Raw genomic sequence first — 24,223 nt, 5'->3', positions numbered from 1 at the left:
CTACGTTTACTCTATAAGTACTTATGTTTACTTTTAGAAGTCATTGCATGGTCTCTATACTATATTCTTGTTGTGAAGAGTGAAAAATGAAATGAGATTTTTCAGTTTAACGTTACGAAAATGAAATGAAAAAATGAAATCTTTAAGTTTAACGTCCCACGCTTATGCCGGTTAGGCTAAAGGAGACGGTGATAATGAGAGATGAGTGAAATGGTGGAATGATGAAAGTGGGAGGAAACGGGAGAACCCCCAGAAAACCCACGAGCGCGGTGTTTGTTCACCACAAAGTCCACACGGCGCTAGCTGGGATCGAACCAGGGACCCCAAGCACCAGACGTGAACGCTCTGCCACTGAGCCACCGCGCCCCCTTAACGTCACAAGATTATGCCCTTTAGATAAAGAGAGACGGATGATCAAGGCAAGTAAATGATGAAATAGTTGATGGAATGAGGTTGTGAGAGAAAACGGGAGTACCCCGAGAAAACCAGCACCCCGGAGTACCCCGAGATGCCAGAGATATCAAGTTACTGTATTTAGTGCAACCAATTTACCATATTAATGTTCATGATTTTCCAGTGATTGTTTTAAGAAATTGCGTTCAACCATCTTAATTAACACTATGTTACACACTTACTAAGCGTAAAACATAAATAATCTAAGGTATGACAATACGGCTTTAGAGGGGGAAAAAAAAGAAACTCAAAGGAAATATTTTTATTTGAGAGTAAACATATTCCGAACATTTAATACACTTAAAATTCTTATCTTTGCAGTGCAGGCAATTAGCCCTTCTTTGAACATGTAATATTTTACTCAATTCGCATTTTATACCCCTGATTTATAATGTATGTTCCACGACCATAGCAGGCAAAACCAACAGTGTACGGATGCAAATAAAACATAAAGTCTTCGAGCGTTGTAGTAAGTCGGAACTAACTCCGCAAGCACATAAATTACAGATTTTATAATAGAGTTAATGTTTAAAACCTCGTTTCTTTGAAAAGCCTATTAAGTATACTAGTAAGACTACATCTCCTCCTTATTGTTATCACACTATGGTTTGGCATCTTCATTGTATTAAATAGAAGATGCATACAGCTGGAACTATTATTTCTGTCTTTGCCTTGGTAAAGGAACAATACCTCTTGTTAAACATAAACAAATAACAAACCGTATACTACGAGTATAAGAGCTTCGCTTCGCTCAGCTCAACAAATGTTAAACGATAAAGTATCAATATAAAATGGCATAGTGTCCGTGAAAAATTAACTTCGGTTACTTCGGAACAACATCCACGGACAGAAGTTCATGCTTTGATTCATCGATAGAGGATACGTTTCACATACGACACATGTTCCGTATGCAAAAGTACAAGAATATAACAAGTTAGATTTGATTTCATTGATAAGGTTTAACGTCCTTTTTAATCACATACACAACAGAACATAAAGGAGAGAAAAGATCACATGATTGCCGAGTTTTTCTGTTGACAAATACTACTCAAGTACGCCATCTTTGATGTCCAGAAACAAAAAGTCGGTTCACAATTAGCAGCACAAAAAATGGAACGTTATTTTCAATGGGTATGAAAACAATTATAGTATAATATGTATGCCTGTATGCATGGGCGAACCCCTAATCTTAATCACAGGTAAGAGTAATAGATGCTTGTTGTTTTAAAGTGTCATTTATCTTATACTCTTTGTTGTTGATTGACCAAGAGGCCGAACCAAATAGGTATTTTGTAGAAATTTTGTAGAGTGTTCAAATTGCAATGTAACACGAAGTTGGGGTTTCAACTGTAACTGGTGTACACACTCGTATAATAATTATACCAAAACGACTTCTTGTGCATGCAAATATTTTTAAACTGGTAAACAATGACTGAATTTAATAAGTACCCACGCCGAGTTACCTGATGTAACGGACGGTGTAAATGATTTTTTTTCTTTACAAACGAACAATCGTAAGAAAAAGAGACAAATTCTCGGGCCATAAAATTTATATTTTATCCTTCTGTCACAGAAAAGAGTTTAGGTCTGGAAAGCGAGGACCGAAGCACAAGATACACAATTTCTTTCACCTTAAAGGAAGAGCAGCAGAATTTTCAGCGCTTCTAATCTAAATCTTCACCAAATCTGGGACATTTGGTTTGATCGATTTACTTCCTACTTTGTCAGCACGGAGGCTCTGTAGGCCGAGAGCTCTAGTTTAGACTAAAAACTATAAAAACTATATAAAAGCTAAGAATATAACTTGAAATGTATATATTCTTTCAGAGCAGCAAATAGAGAGAAGTGAGCGGGGCATATGGTCCGGACACGCGGATGGACGTATACCTAAAGGATATATATGTGACTTGGGGACGTCGAATTCCTGTCTACCCCGGGTGACACAAACTTTATTGCGGGCCTGTATTCTTCGTATATACGGTATATATCCAGCCCCTGGCCAAGTAACTTTGTGGTGCACAACATTGTGTTCGTGGGTTTTCTCGGGGTACTGCCGTTTCCTCCCATTTTCTAATTCCAGCAATTCTTCCATCACCATTCACTTGCCTTAATCATCGTATCCTTTCGCCTAAACGGGATAATTGTGGGACGTTAAACTGAAGTAGTTAATTTCATTTCATCGGATTCGCCAATGTTATACACCATTAGCTCTCTCAGTTTGGTGGAAAGCAATCACTTTGCATCAGTTCTTCGATTATCTTTAAATATGGTTCCAGGAACAATTAAAGCATATAATAGACAATATCAGCCAATCACATCGATAATGCAGATATTAGATGGAATTTAAGTGGCAGAAATCAAAAGAGAGAAAAACACTTGGCGATAAATCGTCGTAATAAAGTAGAAAATTGATTTATGTTGGAGCGGCATCTTAAATGATTCAAATTCGCTTTGTTGCTTTGTTCCGTACATGATAAACCTATATAATAGAAAAAACAATGGAAGAACGAGTATTCATTGCCTTTTAAACAGAGTATGCAGAACTTTTCCGTTAACTTCTAATCCGCGATTAAACAAGCAGCTCCAAAGTCATTGTTTTGTCGTGTACAGTCTTTGAAAAAACTTAGTAATATGGTTCAACATAAAAATCTACTAAGCAACGTTTTATAGTGTATCCAAAATGATAATGGAGGACACTTATTACTACATCGTTGTGTTTATGATAGCATTTACAGTTGCAGCTTCAGACAAGAACTATAAAGGGTATGTTTTAAAAGTAAATCTGCTTTCCTTTAGTCTTCCTTATTTCTTTGATCAACCAATTTATCTGTATTATAGAAGTGCATCCATGCTTTTACTTTTTTGTGTCCTTTAAGTTCTTTACAGGTTTGTAGGATCTTTGAAAACAGGAGGTATGAAACTAAGATATTGTTATCGTATTCTTATTTCTGTGTATTGAAATCAATTAGCAAAACTTTGGAAAGAAAGAGAATATTTAATAGTAGAAAGTCAATTTAGATATCGAGAAAGCATTCTTAAGAATTTTTCTCTCAGCAAACAGGCAAATATGTATATGTGTGTGTGTGTCGCGTCTGCAACAGAAGTCTTCTTGGACCCTCTCACTTCTCCAAATAAAGTGCTGGAATCCGGCGTAGAAAGCAAACTTCGTCTCCAAATATTCCATTCGATAGGTTGCCATAGTTATTTTTAGCTCTGACATCAACAGGTTGCATTGCGAGTCCGTCTGCTTGGTAGAAGCACGGGGAGATGGGGAAGTAAGTCAGTCAGTTTAGCTATGGACGGGCAACCGAACAAAAAGCCAATTCACGTCTAAATCTCAGTAACCGATAGTTTTCAGTCTGAATGAAGGATGTGAATGAACAACACTGTGCGAACTACGGTACATTCGTAATGTAGTCAATTATAATGTTTAGCTCATCAAAAGTATGAATGGTGCAACGATGAACCTATACTAAGTATACGGTGCGTTGATTACGACGAAAATGGGGGGCGCGGTGGCTCAGTGGTAGAGCGTTCACCTCCGGTGCTTGGGGTACCTGGTTTGATCCCAGCTCGCGCCGTGTAGACTTTGTGGTGGACAAACACCGTGTTCGTTGGTTTCCGTTTCCTCCCACTTTCTTCATTCCACCGTTTTCCTCATCTCTCATCATCACCGTCTCTTTTAGCCTAACCGGCATAAACGTGGGACGTAAAACTTAAAGACAGACTAAAGACTACGACGAAAATGTTACCGAGAAAAGAAAATCTAAGTTTAAAACATTTGTTTGTAAGTGTTGCTTATAAAGTGGTCTCGACGCAAAGGAGCTAACCGCGCAATGGAGAAGACTCAGCTGATCCAACCCAAAAGGAAGAAATTTGACATCGCATCGAATAGAATGTCGTAAACGAGGATTTCTACAAGCAACTGCTACGCCTCATGGACTTGCCAAGAAACCTTTCCCTCCCCTGCCAAATTATCCAAGAAACTAACAAAAGTGAAGCAATCGTGAAATGACAGTGAAGTTCAGCCGGTATCTCGCGACTACCGTGTCTTCCTCGATCGTAGTAAAACTTATTGGGCCAAATGTTAAACTGTGTTATATTTAAATTGATCAAATCAAAGTGCCAGTGTGTAATTTAATTTGTACTAGTGAAGTTTCAGTGTTATTAATTAAAATCAACAAATTACAATTACACGTATCCTTTTCTGATAATTTACTGAAATAATTACAATGACCTAAATTTATGTTTTAGAGTTTAAAAAAATTTATTTTTCTTTCCAGCATAAATAATTAATGCGTATACAAGGTAATAATTTTTGCATTATTAAATTGTATTGGTATTAGAGATACAATGGGAATCAGTCTTTATGTAAGTTTCCCAGAATGTTCTGTCCCGAACTCTGAACCGTATTGTCCAGTGGTTATTTGGTCGGCTTAAGTAAAATCTCCGAATCACTATTAAAGTCTAAAGGAGACGTCCAGGACATAGAGGATCAAATCCCGGACTGTCATAAACGCCTAAGCCTTCATAGGAATCCACAGGACTCGAACCACATACAGTCATAAAATGTGTTCCCGAACAGGAACTCGAACCCAGGGCAGTCATAAAATGGCTCTTCCCGAACAGGGACTCGAACCCAAGACAATCATAAAATGTCGTTCCCTTACAGAGACTCGAACCAAATATCGTAATAGTACACTCATGTCAAAAATGATTGTCGCATATCTATAACTGTCTTCTTGTAAGAATATAATTTGATAATGATTTTGAAGGGTACTTTAAATACCTTTTAATACTGATACTGTATGTATAATCGGGAAATGTATATTTGTGGTAAATTTCACAGGAAATTAATTATAAATACGAAAATAAGAATGAGTAAAACAAAATGTTTCTAAATGGACAAGAAAGTTTTATTTTCGTTTTATTGTTCTTATTTACTGCTCTTTTGACATGAAATTTAGCACATACATATCTTTGCCGATTATACAGATACTAACATTATAAGAAATACCGGGCGAATTTGTTATCAAATTATATTCCTACAACATATTTACAGACATGCGACAATAATTTTGGACATAAGTGTACATAACATATAGCTGACGAAGGTAATATATATATTTGTATATAATATAAGGAAGACTGTTAGATATCAGATATCCTGCTACGGCATGATGTAACACATAAGGGCAGTGCCTATGTAGCATACGGATACCGTATACTCCATACTGAATTCTATACTAAGCAAGAGGATTCCGTATATTTGTACAATATACCGCTGTCCGAGCAACGGATTTTTCTCAGTGATTGTCTAAGACGTTCTGAACTGTTATTAGCCTGATACATGCCCAAATAATTGTATATGGATTGATGCTATTTTAAGTGCAATTATTTCATCATAACGTTTCATCATAGTGCCTTAGAAATTGTTTGTTAGGGTACTAGTTGCATTCATTTGTGCAGTTTCAAGTTACGCAGACTTTTTCGTACGGGTATAAGTAGCTATGCGTCCAGACGCATGCCATAAACACGACTGTGCAAAAGACAGGAATCAACTTGTGCTAGGTAGCCTATAAAAGCAAGAATGCTATCTAACCGAATCGGGGCAGGAGAACAGCAAGAATAACCATGGGGAGCATAGCGTAAAAATCACTTGATGTTCCATAAAATTGCATAAGTTAGAGCACTTCTAGCTAATGGTTTCACACTTGTAACTTTATATTTGTACAGGTTTCTTACATTATACAGAAATAGTCAACCGGTGGAAATTAATATGTACACAGACATCTTTCATATGCATTCATTCAGTTCAACCTTAAAATAGGCCTTGTAATAATTTCACACTTGTAACAGTACACTGGTAAGGATGAAATACTAACTAGTTTCTTATATTGTGAAACCTTTCTCCATGAGTGCAATTTAATATCCTACACAACCCTCTTTCATATAAACTCACTCATTTTAACCGCAAAATTACAATTTTCATGACGAACTACTCTTAAGCAGTACTATAATAATAATAATAATAATAATAATAATAATAATAATAATAATAAACACATTGTGCATTGTTTGGGAGTTTTCCTTTGTATAAAATATATTACCTTCCATTCTTAGTTAGAGCATTGGTTTTATTTAGGGAGTTAGAGAGCGCAACTCCTTCTTTCTTCAAGCATGAAATTCATATAGTACATTTTTATGAAATAAAATCTCTAAGTTTTACGTACCACGCTTATGCCGGCTAGGCTAAAGGAGACAGTGATGATGAGAAATAAATTAAGAAAGTGGGAGGAAACGGGAGAACCCTGAGAAAACCCACACGCACGGTGTTTGTCCATCACAAAGCTTATTTGGCGCGAACTGGGATAGAAGCAAGAACCCCATGCACCAGGGGTAAACCAGTGAGCCATTGTGGCAACGTACTACAGATTAGTTAATAGTATAGAAATATACAAATGTAAATTATGCAGCTGTACTTATATCAGTGCATAGTCATACCCCGGAGGAAAACCTGAAATTGCACTTCTAAATTAGAGTGTAACCAAGAGAAAGGGATCAAGTGTTTTCATTTAATAGATGGGATCAAAAGGTTTCCAATCACTACTTTGATTGTACAATGTGTACATACTACATAGCCATTTTCTACATCATGTCTAACCGTAAGATTGTCTGTAAGATTAAAATGTAAGAAAGTAGTTATTGGAAGCAAATAGTTATTGGGAAACTGTAAGAAAAACAAACTTACATAAAATAAACAAAAAATATAAATATTTATAGAAGTTCCCTTTAAATATCGTGGCCAATCACAAACAAGCAATTGTTTACATATTTCAAGTGTGTCTACCTGACCACGTATTTTCGTAATTGTCCTTTCACCTTTCTATAAATAATCCTTATATTTGCATTTGCATCTTAGTAACTCTTCTTAGATGATGTGAGAAAGATTTGTTATATATTATCATCGTATAAATTGTTACAAGAATGAGGGGTCAATATGTTGGTTGCGGATACAATAAGACAATAATATAACAAGCCAATGAGGAACGAGAATCACAACGAGCCAATCAGGATCGAGAATTAATAGCAAATTTTAGTGAAGAGGGTAATATAAACAAAAAGCAACAAACTGGAGAACATTAGTGAAACTTTCATAATGGAGTTTATATTGACGAAAACAGAAAAAGGTGTACCTTGTGGGAGGCTTTAAGTATCGTTTCCTTCGCCAAGGATGCATAAGATGGATGAAAATGTATGTGAAATTTTCGAAAGGAAAATTATGCATAGTCATCGTGAAGATGAAGATAGTGTTCAACGGCATTTTCTTAGAGAATTGTAAGCGACGCACAGTGGTCGGAGACTTGAAAAAAGCGGACAAAAATAGTTTATTCCGAAACTATGGAAGTTGATGGACATCTCCCTATCGTTCTTTACGTAATTGTCCTTTCTAAATCGATTGCAACTACTGTGAAAGTGATTCGAAGAATCCCTGCTGCAATACGTGCAGATATATATATATACAGGGTGGTCCAAAAGTGTGGAAGCCCCTCGCATAAATGTCAAATACTGCAAAATATAACCAAAGGAACAATCTAGGGGAGTAATAAAAGTAAGGAGAAATTTGGGAGGACACAGAACAATGAAAGCTGCCTCTTGAAATCCACCATCGTGAATCATACATATAGTTTATAAATTGAGAACGTAACATGTTGACGCCTTATGTGAATTGGACGTCGCTAGCAAGTACGAAGTTATGACAGGTGTTAATATGCATCCAAGAAGTGGTTACAGCTTCAATGTTCAGGCTCTCCCTCTAATTGTATGTGCAGCTAATAAATGACGGTGTAAAACAAATGTGTGTTTGGCCTTAGGATACAAAATTAAATTGCGCGGTTTTGCACTTGCACCATCTTCGAAGAAACACTAATGCTTACTGGAATGTAATTTAGTTCAGGATTACGTCGTTTCGGTAATATTAAAAGGTTCAGCATAGAATCTTGTATACTACTGCACTGACGTGTAATATACGGCAACTCCACATGACTGAAAGTTTATCACTGCAATATGTATGATTGCAGTGGCTTTCATGGCATGGCTTTCACTACAACTTTGATTCAGGGATGAAGGGCAATCCAAATTACGTACCAGACAATATACCTTTTCGCTCTGTAAGGCTCAGATAGCAGATCTCGATTGCGACCACAACAACATTGCTAATCACGCATTTCCAGTTACATAGGGCTGAATCTTCCAGGTGCACTTGGGTGCAGCTATTTCCAATGCTTAACCTTTGTACTACTCATGTACATCTCAATAAACCCTATTTTACAGATAAGTAAGGATAAGCTTAGACTGCAGAGCTAATAACATCAGCGTATAAGTAACTTGTAGGTAACACTAACAAATCTATCATATTAATGATATGACAATAGATAACATATAAAACTCTTCACTAAACAGAAATATTTGAGTTCAATGTACTATCCAACCGCTTTCAGTGACCTCAGAAACAATATAAATGATTAAAACATATCATATTGTTTGGTTAATATTTTGCTGATTTTTCGGCATTTTTATTTGTTCATGTTTACATGCATTTTATAGACAGCGAAAATATACCTATGAACTCCGGATTTGGAAGCATGAGATATTCTTATAATCAAATATCAATACCGATTTCATAGGAGGCGAAGTTGACAAAATCGATTTTTGACAGCTTTTTCTCAGTTTCCGACCACTGTGCGACGAGTCACTGAACAGTTGAACGAAAAGCCAAATGAAATGATAAGACCAGCAGAAATCAAAGGAGCGAGAATGTCATGAGGAAAAAAGGTGAGTTTAGGATTTCACAGATAAGCTATGAGAAGGCACCTGTGACATTTTTAAAAGCTGTAGGATTTAAGTTCTAAGGATTGAAGTTGTAAACGTGAAATGTTCAAATGTTCTGTATATATATATATATATATATATATATATATATATATATATATATATATATATATATATATATATATATACACAGATGGTGATCAGAAAAATGGAAACACCTGAACGAAATTGCAACTTACCAGATTAATATGGTGTCGGGCCACCTTTCGCCTTCAGAACAGCTTTGATGCGACGTGGGATGGAGGCATAGAGGTCGTGAATGGTAGCAAGTGGAATTTTACACCATTCCTTGTGCAGGGCATCGGCCAGTTCTGTGAGAAAGGATGGAGGTGGAAATCGTCTTCGGAGTTGTGTTTCCAAGACGGACCACAGATGTTCAATTATGTTGAGATCTGGGGATTGGGCATGCCAGGGGAGGTGTTGAACTTCATCCCTATGTTCCTCAAACCACGCTGCAACAACGCCAGCTGTGTGAATGAGTGCATTATCATCCTGGAAGATGGCGTCATTGTCCGAGAACAACATCTGGACCATAGGATGCAAGTGGTATCCTAAAATTGCGACATAATCGTTGGCAGTGATTCGTCCGCTAAGTGTGACCACAGGATCCAATGAAAACCATGATATGGCGGCCCACAGCATCACCGAGCCGCCGCCATGTTTCACAGTTGGGCGGAGACACTGCAGATCATAAGCTTCTTTGGGCGTTCTCCACACATAAACACGGCCCGTGTTTGGGAATAGGGTGAAGAATGACTCATCCGACCATATCACACGTTTCCAGCCCTCAACGGTCCAAGTTGCATGGTCGCGGCGTGCGAAAGCGTTATGGTCCCTGATGAGTGGTTTGGCCCGTGCAGCACGATCCGGTAAGTTCATGTCATGTAATTCACGGCGGACTGTGATTGTCGAAACAGGGTGGGGGAGATGCTGATTGAGTTCCTCCGTCACTTGCTCCGCAGTGGCACGACGGTTCTGCGTGACAATGCGCTTTAATACCCGGCGTGACCTGTCACTCATGATTTTCTTCCGCCCTCTGCTTCGCTTCCCCGATGTGGTTTTCCCGTGTGTTGCGTAGGCCGTCATCACCTTCGACACTGTCCCACGCGACACACCTAACACAGTAACCACTGCCGTCACACTCACTCCACATTACCGCGCACCAACAATTTGCCCTCTTTGAAAATCTGAGAGGTCTCCCATTTTACACTGCCTCCGTCTGCTGCAGCCACTGGACACTGCTGTTCAAATGCGCCTGACGTAGTATGGAGACCGACCTAACACACCATTACCAGCGGTCCGGCGCTGCGGGCGCCACGACACCACTGCCAACCCATACATCTGACGTGTTGCCAACTACATGTGTTTCCATTTTTCTGATCACCATCTGTATATATATATATATATATATATATATATATATATATATATATATATATATATATATATATATATATATAAAGAACATTTCACATATATATAGAGGCGTGGATCCAAGGAGAGGCTAGCCCCCCTTGACGCTCAGGTATCCACTGGATAAATGGGCTTCTATCCTGCAACTTCTCGCTCATTTCTCAACGCTTTCTTCTTCATGAAATGGCCCAGAACTCACCATGAGAAGGTGGCTGCAATTCGAGTTCCACCCACACCCCACCCAACCATCCTATCAATTAGGGTGTGCTAAATTATGTTTATTTAGTCAAGGATTTAGCCTTAGAATCAGGTTGTTTTCTTTTAAGTAAATTTTGGCATTGTGAGTCTTGAGGGCAAAGTTACTCTAATGTACCCATCTCTATTTTCCTGTCCGCACACTTTTCTGCAGATTCTGTGACAAGGTTGGCACATCTTTCAACTTCCTGAGTATGCCATGAAAAATTTAAATTTAAGGGGTAAATTTTTCCCTCCCACCTGGAAATAAAAATACTCCTGATTTTATAAAATTCCCCCCCTGTCCCTCTCTGGGAATTCATTGTTTGGCTAAATATGCAAGTAAATGGCGTAATTATGCCCAAGTACCAAATTTGATACTCATGAGAAAACGGCAAATTTTTATCGCAGTTGCCACGAGTACCAATCACGGTACTCAGGACTAATTACGTCATCAACTTGCATATCTAACCAAAGTCTGCATTTTTGGTAACTTTAGGGTCAAACGAAACTGATAATGTAAAGAAAGTAATGTGGCTTTGGGAGCAATGCGCGCGATGCCTTGGCAGTCAACCTGTTAATGTATACAAATCCTCTATGTGCTTATAAAGGCGCAAAAGGTAAACTGACATGTGCTACGTAAATAAAACTAGCAAATGGCCTCATCTGACATCAATTTAAAAATAGTGCATCATTTCCACTAGCCAATTTCTAGAACACGCATCGGACAAACTTTTGCGTACCCATTCCGACCATTCCACCAATAATGTCTACATTATGGATACTCAAGTACCTATTACCCGTGTGGAGATAGTGGAACTCCCTTTTGACAATCAAAATGACCAAGTTCCCCAAGTGTTGAATGATTATGGTGATGTACTCAAAATTAATCATGAAGTCTGGAATATTATTTTTACTATACATACATATAATGGCAACCGAATGTTTTCCATTACCTTTGAAAAATATATTTCCACCAGACTAATTCTTGATAATGTAAAACTGAAATGTATCTTACGGAGAACAACTTCAAACTTGTCATTCTTGCGGCTCTTGCCAACATCTTACATCTGTGTATCCTAAGCGCCGACGCCCATCTCGTCTTATAATCTCGAATATGGAACTAGCAGTGATGACGGAAGTTCGTAAAGTGACCACATTACTTGAAATGAGTCTGTCCGAAATTTCATTTTATACTGATACGTGGGATTCCGCCCAAGAACCTCCCACCTTCACTGCCAAAGAATTTCCAACGCTCAAACTCTAAAACTATTGTTAGTGTTCTCAAATCCCCAACCTCACTTACGGATGTTAATAAAGAAAAGAAACAGATTGTACATAACATCACCAAAGACGACCGTACCCATGCCCTCTATCATAGATTATCCCTTGCTTTTGCAGTGTTTCCAGATCAGACGACCGTGGCGTTGACAGATACCGTGGCGTTGGCATGATGTTAACACGGATTTGTTACCTCGCTCTCCCTCCCCTCCACCTTCCGGTGAATACATTAGTACCTTACTTAGTGTCTCTCCAATATATGTATGACAAATTAAAAACTGAAAAGCATAACAATGTGATTCTTCGGGTGAACTTCAAGATGTTGACTTGAGAATATGGTGTAAGCCAGTTGTGCCTAGACAACTATTCTACACAGCAACAAGGTATCTTGAGTGTTTGTGTTTTAACATGCCTCTGCTTTTTGCTGTGTCATTATTATTATTATTATTATTATTATTATTATTATTATTAGTAGTAGTAGTAGTAGTAGTAGTAGTAGTAGTAGTAGTAGTAGTAGTAGTAGTAGTAGTAGTAGTATTACACGGTCAGCGATGTGCATTCATGAGTAATATTTTTTGCCTTTTACACACACAGAGTAGGGCTACAATCATGTTCTCTTTATTATTAATCTCCCATAGTTAAACGTTTTGGTGCTGTGTATATAAAGGGTCACTGACATGAATAGATTTTTTAAAACATATTTTTTGTTTAGGCCTTGCGTTTATAAGACGATAGCCGGTGTTAATGGACGTTCATATATGACACTGAATATTTATTCTATCAGTAATATGACCAATAAACAGATGTTACCACAGGTTTTACTCGAGCAAGATTGTGATATCTATTGCTTGTAAGAACTCACATTTAATGAGCCGAGGTTACGAACAGCCGGACCTATTATTATTAACATGGATTCCGAGCCTGGTATCCTGTGTATCCTCATCACACTATGTCATCTCCAAAAGAGCTGGATTAGATGACCACGCCCTGTTTCCAAACTTTTTTGACTTTCTAATATTATGTTTTGTAATCTAACATACTAGTAGGTTTGTGCAAAATAAAATATTATTTTTTCTACTTAATTTCTGTCAGAAATTACTCTACATCAAATCTAAACTCAATAAAAATATTCAATAAATCTGTAAGTGCTGATATAAAAACTGTTATATTCCTTGCCTAAGTACGAAAAGCTCTGTTAAGTTGTCCCACCACACTAGAAATGAGTATTGCATCGATAATCATTAAAGACGTAAGTATGATCTCTTCTGTATGATACATGCCAGATGATTTCGAAATGCACACTACTCAACGTGTATTAAATAAATAAACAGAACCACATAATTTAATTCTACGTATTCGAGCTAATAAAATGATTGAAATGAATACTCAAATCAAAAACGATCAATAATATGACTACAAACTACAACCAACTCTTTAATATCAGCTTAATTATTGATGTATTTAACATTAAAATAAAGCTCAGTTTCTTTAAAACGTTGCATATACTTACGCATATTCAAACATATCAGATTATGATATACAGCAATTAACTCATCATCTTCTAATTTATCACGAAACTTTGTTAAAAGTCCATAAGGGTATGGTCAAAACATTTCCTAAGTGCGACGAAAACAAAGAGCATCGGATGACATTATCTGATACTCATATATGCATGATCCTATTATATATCATAAGGAAAGATAAGAAAGAAAAGATAATCTTTCTTTTCTGTAGGTTAATATTTTATAACTCTTCTTTATTTTATAGATTTAGTTATCAATGAAAATGTTTCAGCACATCTTAAAAACTGGTTTTAATTTTGTACAAACTATTGCCAATGCTTTATATCCAAAATATTCTCAAATTTTGTAGGTAGTATGGGATAAAGATTCGCTTCAAATCTATTATATTTTTAAACAGAATGCATACAATACAAAAAGTCCCAAGCACGTTATTACGTTACTGTGCAATCGGCTGTTAACACCACAGTTAAATTTATTACTTCATAGCTTCAAAGCAATTCCTTCATAGCTTTTCTGAAACAAGATGGAGTGTGCACAGATTGGAATGGATTTGAGTTAAGAGTCTCGTTCAGTGACGACGCCAGCTTTAAGTTCTTAGGGGGGCAAAGGAGGGGCAGACACATTTTCGGGGGGCGGCTATTTGCCATACCAAAAATGACGAATTTATTACGTTTGACTTATTTTGCATTACATTGTGTATTTCGTTGCTGTTTTCATATTAGACCTATATGATTATAAATTAAACTTATTTCAAGTAAAATTTGTAACTAACAAATAAGTAACGTCTGCACATGAAACATTTTTCAATGAAACTTTTGAAGCCTAAACATAAATTGAATTCCTTTCGCGTATGCAACAAGTAACACAAGCGTCTAGTACTACAATGCTACGTATCTCTTTCTCTCTCTCTCTCTCTCTTTCTCTCTTATATATATATATATATATATATATATATATATATATATATATATATATATATATATATATATATATATAAGAGAGAGAAAGAGAATTTAGGAGGAGCTGCTGAAAATGTCGTGGTCCAATCCAGAAGGAGTGTAGGTACTAGGTAGAAAAATGAAACCGTAGTTTAGAAAAACATATCTCCGTATGTACAAATACAAATTCTCATATTAATAATGAAATTCTTATTGTTTCTTGGGCCTCTGAAGCGATTATGTGTGCCCAAACAGCGAATTTCACGAACATCCAGATTCTAACTGGTATAACATTTTTGTTCCACAAGGAAAGTCACCGAAGTAAATTAATTAGGAAATCTGTGAAACACCACGAGACTCTCCTCCGTTATATACAGTGGTGAAGAAGTAAGTGACTTAGTATAAACGTGGCGATTTCTCAACAAATTATGCTTTACATCCAGGATGATTAAAAGCAATGACTCTTCCCGAAATCATGGATGCAATTTGTGACATTATTCTTGAAAATTGCAGCATTTCAGCCAGTGATGGATATAGCCCGGGGCCGGAGGGCCTAGACCACCCCAGTTTTTGAGTGACAAAGATAAGCTATTATTTATATAGTTTTTAAAGTGTATAGTAAACTCACGATATACTTATTATAGTCTGAGGTCTGGCTGCACCCCGCTTTCTCAGATTTTACCTTCTCAGCAAAACTTGTGTCAGAGATTGTGGTCATTTCTTTGGAACGCGTCGATAGCATAATTCAGAATGGCTTGGGTATGCGCAAGTTCTCGGCATAATGGGTTCCCAAAAAATCTGTCAGGAGAAAAAAGAGTGACGGCATTAAGAGAAGTCTTCTTCCAATTTGACCGTAATGCTGATCAATTTCGCTCACGAATAGTAACCATGGACGAAATATGTTTCTACTACCATGATCCTGAAACGAAACAATAGTCAATGGAGTAGTAGCACTCATTTCTCCCTCGCCCCAAGAAGTTCAAGACACAGAAGTAGGTTGAGAAACTGTTTCCAACATTCTTCTGGGATAAGTATGGAGTCGTATTCATAGACTACCTCCGCTACGATTAGATATTTAATCCAGAATCTCTACATTACTTACAAAACTGAAAGAAAAATTCTAAGTTCAACGCTGTGGAAAATGAAAAGTAAGGAATTCTGTTCCTTCAGGAGAATACACGTGTCCATAAAGCCCCTGCGAACACAACTGACATTGCATAATCTAGGATTTCAATGACTAGATCATCATTCTTATTCCGCAGATTTAGCTCCATCTAACTATTACGTGTACTTATTTCCCAAACTTAAATAACACTTGAAAGGACGCCATTTTAGATCTGATAGGGGTAGTGCTACGAACAGTGGTGCGAGGAAATCTTCAGATTTTTTCTTTTCTGCAAAAACTGGTGCACTGTACAAGGTAGTATATTGACTCTCGGGGGAAGTGTAGAAGAAGTAAAACCACCATTCCACGTGCATTCCTTCTGGGTTGGGCCACGAATTTTTCAGCAGTTCCTAGTCAATATGGTAGACGTCACGTCAGTACTTTGAAACAAAATAAGTAAAGGAGCACTAGTATAAACCAATTACTAACTAAAGATCAGCACTCTGACAATACATTTTATTGGGAATGAATTTAATTCCATAAATTTATTATCATTTGCAGGAAGAGAAAACACAACTCTTTTTATCCGCTTCAAAAAATTAATCACTGGTAGTTGCAAACTAACCTCCTGAATATTGAAAGCCGAGAATAATGTTTCAGAAAAAAGAAGTCCAGAACCTTTAAATAAAACAAAATATGAAACTGAAAACTTAAAACCTGGATAAATACAAACAAGTTACGTAACTGGTTTTACCTTTCTTTTGTTTCCAATCGAAGTTGATCCAATGAGAAAAAAACAAATCGACCAAATCTACTGTCGTTCGCTAGGCACAGTAATTAAAAATCATAAGAAAGAAATATAACTAAAATTTATCTCAAAAGGCGCTAAATTAGAAAACAGAAATATGCGTGCATACCCAGACGCTCAAAGAAGAAAGCTTGAGGACTAATCTGCCACATAGTAAATGCATGGAGAGTAGACTACAATTTGACAATGAAATTGGTTATGATACTGATATAAAATACTACATGTAGAATGTTTAAAGATTGTAGGAGTCTGGTGGGGCAGTCTAGGTGGCAGTCAGGGGGGCAGAAGTAGGTACTAGGGGGGCTCAACAATTTATCTCAATTTGTGATTTTTGGAAACACGTGAGATTTTATTCTTGTCTTTTAATTATCTTTTTTTTTTTTTAATTCTTTACAGCTATAAGTTCGTCAAAATTGAAATTCCAGACGTGGCAACGAAATTGGCCCTCCTTGAAATATACAATAAAACTGGATATGACTTCTTTCTGCCGTTAGTCATTGGGAGACATACGGAAGTACTTGTTTCGCCAAGATACTTCCGATTACTGCGATCTCATTTAAGAAGAAATGAAATTCCATACGTAGTGTTGGTGGAAGATGTAGCAAAGTAAGTTAATAAATTTATTTTTTATAAAATATACAGGTAAATTATTTTGATCTTAAAGCAATATACTAGTTTAAGTAAGTGGACAATAAAACTACATCACAAATGGAAAGTTGTGATGCCCTCCATTTCAAAATAGCCATACAAAATTGAATCAAATACCAAAGAAATTTTAGAGATGTCAAGGAATTATTTCCCGACCCACAAAGAACACGCTGCTTATTCCTCAAATTGATTTTAACCAGATAGGTTCTAGAAGTTGTTTTTAGAAGTACTTAATATAAACAATCCATTTAGTAAACAGCAAAATTCATCAATTAAAACACCTTTTATTCCCAAGCACTTCTCTATATTTGACCAAGAGCCTATCCGGTTTGCCATAAGAACCAAACTCTGTCACGTGATCAGGTCAAAAGTCACGTTGTATTCTAAATTGGGTCTGGAGATTCCAAATCCAGATGAAAGATATTTCAAGCACGTAACCGCCGAGTGGGGCGCCCTGAGTAATTCGCAGAAGATGCATATATTTTATCATTATCATTGATATTACCCAAACAACTTGACTTTTGACAATGTTCTTTCCATGTTTACCTTAAGTGCTATACATCGCTTTTACATTCGTCATAATGTTTGTCCAATAAGCTTTCAATTAGCCATCTCTTTATTATAGTTTTTGACATATGTGAACGACTTCATTTTCTTCATTGATTTTCCATTGACTTTAATGTTATGTTTCACCTTTTTTTTTTTTTTTTTTGGACTATTATATGTTCCATCCATTTTAGGACAATTTGCTTTTGGAATATAAAATCTACATAGTCTCTTCTATATTTAAGCTGAATTTTCGGCCATTACTGTTTTGGTTTTTAAGATAAATGGAGGAATTATTTGTTTTTCATTGCTTTCCCATTGACATTAATGTTAATGTTAATGGTTTTTTTTTTTTTTTTTTTTTTTTTTTTTTTTTTTTTTTTTTTTACTATGCCCCATTCATTTTAGGATAACTTGTTTTAGGAATATAGAATCTACATAGTCTCTTCTACATTTGGGTTGATTTTCAACCATCTCCTACAAACTCTATTCACATCATTGCAACCGGATAGCCTCTTTCTTAGCATATACATAGCATTCTTGATTTATTTATTCCCAATCCCTTCAATTTCAGATATGTCTTTATTTTAGGTCTTGACAACTGGATGACTGTTTTACTGCTTTGTTGAATTTGAAAAAGCAATGTCAGGGGCCTAACTTGGAGGAATGGTTAGAATATGTTAATGAAAATAATTTCCAACCTAACAATACATGGTAATGCAATCGAAAACAAAAATAACAGAAGGTTAGGGTTATTCTTTCTATTATAGTCGGAATATTCTTCTCGTGCTATTGTCACTGTTTAGTTGACTGTTTTCTATGCTCTGGGCATGTGTGATTTTTTTTTTTTTTTTTTTTTTTACTTAAGAGACAACAAAAAGGATACAAAATTTAATCGTCTTACCAAAGGTGAACGCTTCAGAATATTTGCGGATATTGCTAACATTTCTAATGCTATTAAAAATATTTAGAAACTTCCTCCTGTACCGTTTTTAAAATAACAAAATCATCTTCAAACAAATAAGTTAACATTTCCAAATTACAATATTCAAAGTAGGATGAGCCAAAATGTTTGCAATATTTCAGTTACTCACTTCATCATAATCATCATCATAGGTACTTTGCCAATATGACAGGTCATTTGCCACAACTGAGAAACCCATACTCCACGTTCTTCCGCTTACTTCTTCTGTCTTCACATCCGATTTTTCTGTTTTGATAGCATCCATTAATTGTAGTCTCATTTGCCCCTCCCTCTCTTTTCTGCCATCATATTCTCCAGCACGCCCCTCATGATACAGTTCTTTCTTAGCCAATGTTCCAATATAGAAAATAATATTATAAATATTCGAACAATAAATTTCATTAACAATTAGAATAAATTCTTGAACAGAAAGCAAGAGGATTAAAATAATTGTGTAATATAACTTCCTATGATTTTTCATTTTTAGTGATGTTAGGATGTTAATTGCAACACTTACTTCTGCCACGACACTGTTTAGAAAATGATACTGTGGATTTGACAGATATTGTTACGTTGAAATAATAAATTAGTTGTAGCATTATGTCTTCCATTCGCATACTTAAATTTTCATGGATGTTATTAGTTGTACTTAACTATTCTTCATACAAAAGCACAAGAAGGTCTCATAATCTAGGGACGATATACACAATAAGGAATGAGGTTGTTCACCTCGTAGGAACAGTAACAAATAATGCGTACAAAAATTTTAGTTTGATTTGTAGTCTTTTAAAAATTAATTTTAATGAATTTTTTTAATATTATGTCATTAATTTGTTAGATGCCAATTAGAATATATATATATATGTTGTTTCACATATAAATATTTGACTGCGTATACGACATACGGAGAAAGAATAGAACCTTACAGTTCTGAAACAAAGGATAACTCTCTATTACGAATTTAATATTCTCATGGAATTTTAAAAAAGTATTTTCAATTCTGTGAAATTGAACCCCGATATATTATTACATATTAAACACTCCAAACTAGATTTCTCACTAGCATTATGTTATTCTAGAATTGTGTGGTCATAACATCGTGGTCATGGGTTTTCTCAGGGTATTCCCGTTTCCTCCACAATCTCATTTCAAGAATTTTTCAGTTTTATTCACTTGTCTTAATCATCCGTCTCCCTTAGCCTAACAGGCATAATCGTGGGACGTTAAACTGAATATTTCATTTCATTTCTTCTAATAATCTGTAACGAATTGACTAACTACTTCAACAGACAGTTTTCAAGCGTTAACAGGAATATGCCGCTTGTCTTAGAAATAATCACAAAGATGTCTGTATGTTGGCTAAAAGGAGATATCATAATAAGATTAATGGAAACAATTTTTCTACCTCTAACTAACTCTAACTCACACCTCTAACACCCAGGCCTGGAATTCATGGCCTGGGACTGAACCAGGAACTCCTCGTGTGAGCCTTTTTTTCCTAGTCGCCGTGCCATTACAAATATATTGTGTGTAATGAATTATATGTAAAGTGTCTTTGGTGTTTTTATCTATTTTTTTCATATTATCTCTTATCATATTATCTGTACTTTCTCGTTTCTCTTTTCTTATTTTCTGTCTTGTTAGTTTGAAGTCTAAACAGAATCTCAATACTAAGGAGACGATCATTTCATCTTCGTTGGGAGCTGATGAACTCCATTAGTTCCCATAAACTTGCTTTTCAGTTTATTTATTTATTAATTATTATTATTATTATTATTATTATTATTATTATTATTATTATTATTATTATTATTATTATTATTATTATTATTATTATTATTATTATTATTATTATGTAATTATTTTATCTGAGACAGCTGGAGCTCCAGGTTTATGTCGCAGATAAATTAAGTGCTGAAAACAATCAACATAACTAAGGGAAAAGTATTGATCTTTCTCCTAAAAATTAGTCCCATTCTTTTTTAATGTTATATTCCCTAAATCTTCAAATAATTCACTTTCAAGGGTTGAATTCTATAAAGGGACCAAAGTGACTCAGTGATAGAGCGTTTGGTTCGATCCCAGCTCGCGCCAAGTGAACTTTGCGGTGGACAAACACCGTGTTTAGGTTTTCTCGGGATTTTCCTGTTTCTTCCCCCTTTATTCATTCCCCCATTTCCTTCATTTCTCTTCAACACCATCTCGTTTAGCCTAGCTGGTGTAACTGTGGGAACGCCGTAAACCTTAAAGGGGACGTAAAACTTAAAGATTTCATTTCATTTCATTTCATTTGAATTCTATAAAGTATACTTACAGTGTGATCATTGTGAGAGCACATAATTTCTTCATTATTATTATTATTATTATTATTATTATTATTATTATTATTATTAGTAGTAGTAGTAGTAGTAGTAGTAGTAGTAGTAGTAGTAGTAGTAGTAATAGTAGTAGTAGTAGTAGTAGTAGTAGTAGTAAAACTTTTGTTTAGCTTAACACGAAAGGTAAAATCACTTTTATTCAAATTCTATTTACCTATTAATTAGCAATCAGCTATTACAGTGTTCTGGAAATCCTAATTGGATTGTTGTAATCCTAGCAGATATTATTTCGACAATCAATCCTGTTCTCTTCGACAGCATGTGAAAGTGTATTGAAGTGAAATATTTTAAATTGTATAAAAGATGTGAAAACATCTTAAATTGTTTTCATATTGGTGGCGCCGCAAGTTGTGTGTTACTGTGTAGAGGCGGATCTGGAAGGTAAAAACTGAGGGGGCCAGCCAGGCTCCAGACTGTGATAGGTATATCATAAACTTACTATAAACTTTAAAAAAAATATATAAATAATAGCTTAAATTATTTTTGTTACTCAAAAAACTCTGGGGCCAAGCTCCCCCGCTTCGGACTAGATCCGCCACTGGTAGTGTGTGCTACGAACATTTCAATAGATTATTTTTTATACCATATATATCTATTATACGCTCTGGGAATCCTAATCGGATTGTTATATTCGTATTTAGGCAACCAATCTTATTGTCTTCGTCAGCTAAACACTAACTTTCATCTTTACAAATATTGTAACAATCAACTTAATCTTTTCTTTACGTATATATATGAGTGTTAGTTATGTTAACATAATGTGTAGAGCAACCCACATTATGCTTTATTTTTTGTTTAATTATGTTTTAAGTAAAATATTTACTATACATTAAATATTTTAAATATCTTGATCTATTTATAAATATTTTATGCAACCAGTTTCTTTCATATTTAATGAACTTTCTACTTCATGCACTGTAACAAGCTATACTTTACTCAGTTTTTTTTTTTTTTTAATCACTTATGTGTGTCTTAGAGGTGCATATACACAGGAAGGAAAAGTAAGAGATACCACGAAAAAGTACAGAAAGTGCTCAAGTTCAATAGATAAAATTACATAACAATATAGTGTGGGGTTCTTGTGTATTATTCAATGTTGGCGAAAAGTTTTCTTCTTTTGTTTTTTTTCTTTTCTCTACATTAAAGGATTACACCGGAAAGTTCACAGAAATAAAAAATAATCTTTTCATAGTTGCATTGTTATGGTCTCAATGATTTTGCATTGTAAATATTGGTTTTAAAAATATTAATACAGTATGTTAAGTTTGCAGTTAAACAGAACTTTCCAAGAATTGTACAATATACTTTAAATTATGCTTTATGCTTTATTTTCTAAAATTATGCTTTATTATGTTTTTAAAATTAGTTTCTTCTGGAGCCTTAGACAACCACAATCATGTTCAAGGTACCAACCATGTGTAAATTGCTGTTATATTTTTTATACTTTTTATGCTTTTGGGTTGCTCCAATAATGTGCTATATTGTATCTATGTTAATGTATTTATCTGTATTGTGTATGCTTTTCATGTTTATTTACGAAATCACATTTTTTTCTGGATTAATTGTAAGTATGTTTTCCTCTCTCTTACAAAGAATGATAGAATCTACGATGAGAAGGTTGGGTGCAAAAGGCAGCAAACACGAACGGGAGCTGTCAGATGAAGATGTCAAGAGACTGTTGTCATATTATAGAAAGGAATTTGCAAGGAAATATGGCTAAGCAATTTGAGCTCAAATACTTTCCTGTACATTTTCTTGTAAACAAATACAACAAATAAACTTTTAAAATATTGTTGTTTACTTATTTGTTTATATATCATTATAGGAAGACTCATTATGCGTCTTGGAAAGGACTATTGAATAGAATTTTACGCGAACTACAGCTTCGCGTTTGTCTGTTATAACAATTGAATTGAAAACTTTTGTTTATGAAAGTTTATTTCGATTCTATTCAAAATTCCTTACAAAATAGAGCTCAAAGACCAATCAGCACCCGAATAATGCCAAAGCTCAGAACAAAGACTTAAGAAAAATCAACAGAGTAAAAGTTAAGTACATTTTTAAAATGAAACATATTGTTAATTGTATATACTTTTTAATCTTTCTTCAATCACGAAAGACTATGCTCAAAGAAGCTGAAAGTTGTCTTGGTGATTATACGACTATATCAATTTGTTGCAAAGTGAAAATCGGACTTAATTTAGTGCGAAATTTCAGAAATTGTAAAGTAAGAAACTGGAAATTTGATACTAAAAGGGACTGGACAAAATATTCTCCTCCTCTCTCCTCTCCACATTTTTTCACCTTATTTTTATTCTATGGTGATTAACGTTAAACCCGGAAATTATTTATTACTGGTACTTTCGGTTTCAATTAGGGTTAAGAGAGAATATTATACTTTTCCTTAGAGCGCTAAATCGATCCCCCCCCCCCCAAAAAAATCGCTTTCTTATATCGTGTTTGCTCTTTGTAGATTACTGAAACCAAAAGTTGTAGTAGAGTTCTATCACTTCTGATTTTAGTAGAGAGTTAAGGGTGGAGACAAAGTGTACTCTTCTCTTGCAACGCTTAATTGATTGCAGAAAACAAATTCTCTGTACCTACTCCCTTTTTATTTTATAGTAATCAACGTTAAAACTGGAAGTAGTTCCGTTTCCTGGCACTTCTAGTTTCATTAATAGGGATTAGAATAGACGTGGAATATGTCTTTGAAACTCTTACTTGATTACAGAAACCCGACTCTTACTATCTATTACGGTTTGAGTTCTCTATCGATCAACTCTAAAACCGGAAATAGTTGATTTCTGCCACTTCCGGTTTGAATAGGAGATTTAGAGAGAATATTAAATCTGTTCTTACAATGCAAAATCGTTTCAAAAAATATTTCCTCCTATTTCTTATTGCTTTTGCTCCTTGTAGGTTATTGAAACCGGATGTCGTAATAAATTTCTACCACTTTCGGTTTTAATAGATAGTTAAGAATAATTGCAAAATACAGGTAGGCCTATATCCGTTGGACACTTAACTGATTGCAGAAAAC

General features: G+C 35.3%; 1 protein-coding gene across 2 annotated transcripts; it reads left to right on the top strand.

Annotated features, from left to right (window-relative positions):
• The first annotated feature begins 1,434 nt into the window (after positions 1-1,434).
• LOC145664536 (uncharacterized) lies at positions 1,435-22,949 on the top strand. Of its 2 annotated transcripts, none has more exons than XM_081731295.1 (3): positions 1,435-1,652; positions 17,044-17,253; positions 22,777-22,949. In XM_081731295.1, the coding sequence occupies exons 1-3, from the start codon at positions 1,609-1,611 to the stop codon at positions 22,901-22,903; spliced, it is 381 nt and encodes a 126-aa protein (XP_081587421.1). In that variant the 5' UTR covers positions 1,435-1,608; the 3' UTR covers positions 22,904-22,949. The 2 variants fall into 2 exon arrangements, with proteins under 2 accessions (XP_081587421.1, XP_081587420.1); XM_081731294.1 differs by lacking the exon at positions 1,435-1,652 and adding an exon at positions 2,964-3,216.
• Positions 22,950-24,223: the final 1,274 nt, after the last annotated feature.

The sequence above is a fragment of the Thermobia domestica genome, chromosome 11 (genome assembly GCF_964235325.1).
Source record: "Thermobia domestica chromosome 11, izTheDome1.hap1.1, whole genome shotgun sequence".
In the NCBI taxonomy this organism is placed as follows: domain Eukaryota; kingdom Metazoa; phylum Arthropoda; class Insecta; order Zygentoma; family Lepismatidae; genus Thermobia; species Thermobia domestica.
This window is presented reverse-complemented; position numbering and strand designations above follow the sequence as displayed.

Coding starts and splice junctions, on each gene's coding strand:
- LOC145664536 (XM_081731294.1), top strand. CDS start 3,134: ATGATAATGGAGGACACTTATTACTACATCGTTGTGTTTATGATAGCA. Junction 3,217..17,043: donor TCAGACAAGAACTATAAAGG/GTATGTTTTAAA, acceptor AATTCTTTACAG/CTATAAGTTCGTCAAAATTG. Junction 17,254..22,776: donor TTGGTGGAAGATGTAGCAAA/GTAAGTTAATAA, acceptor TCTCTTACAAAG/AATGATAGAATCTACGATGA.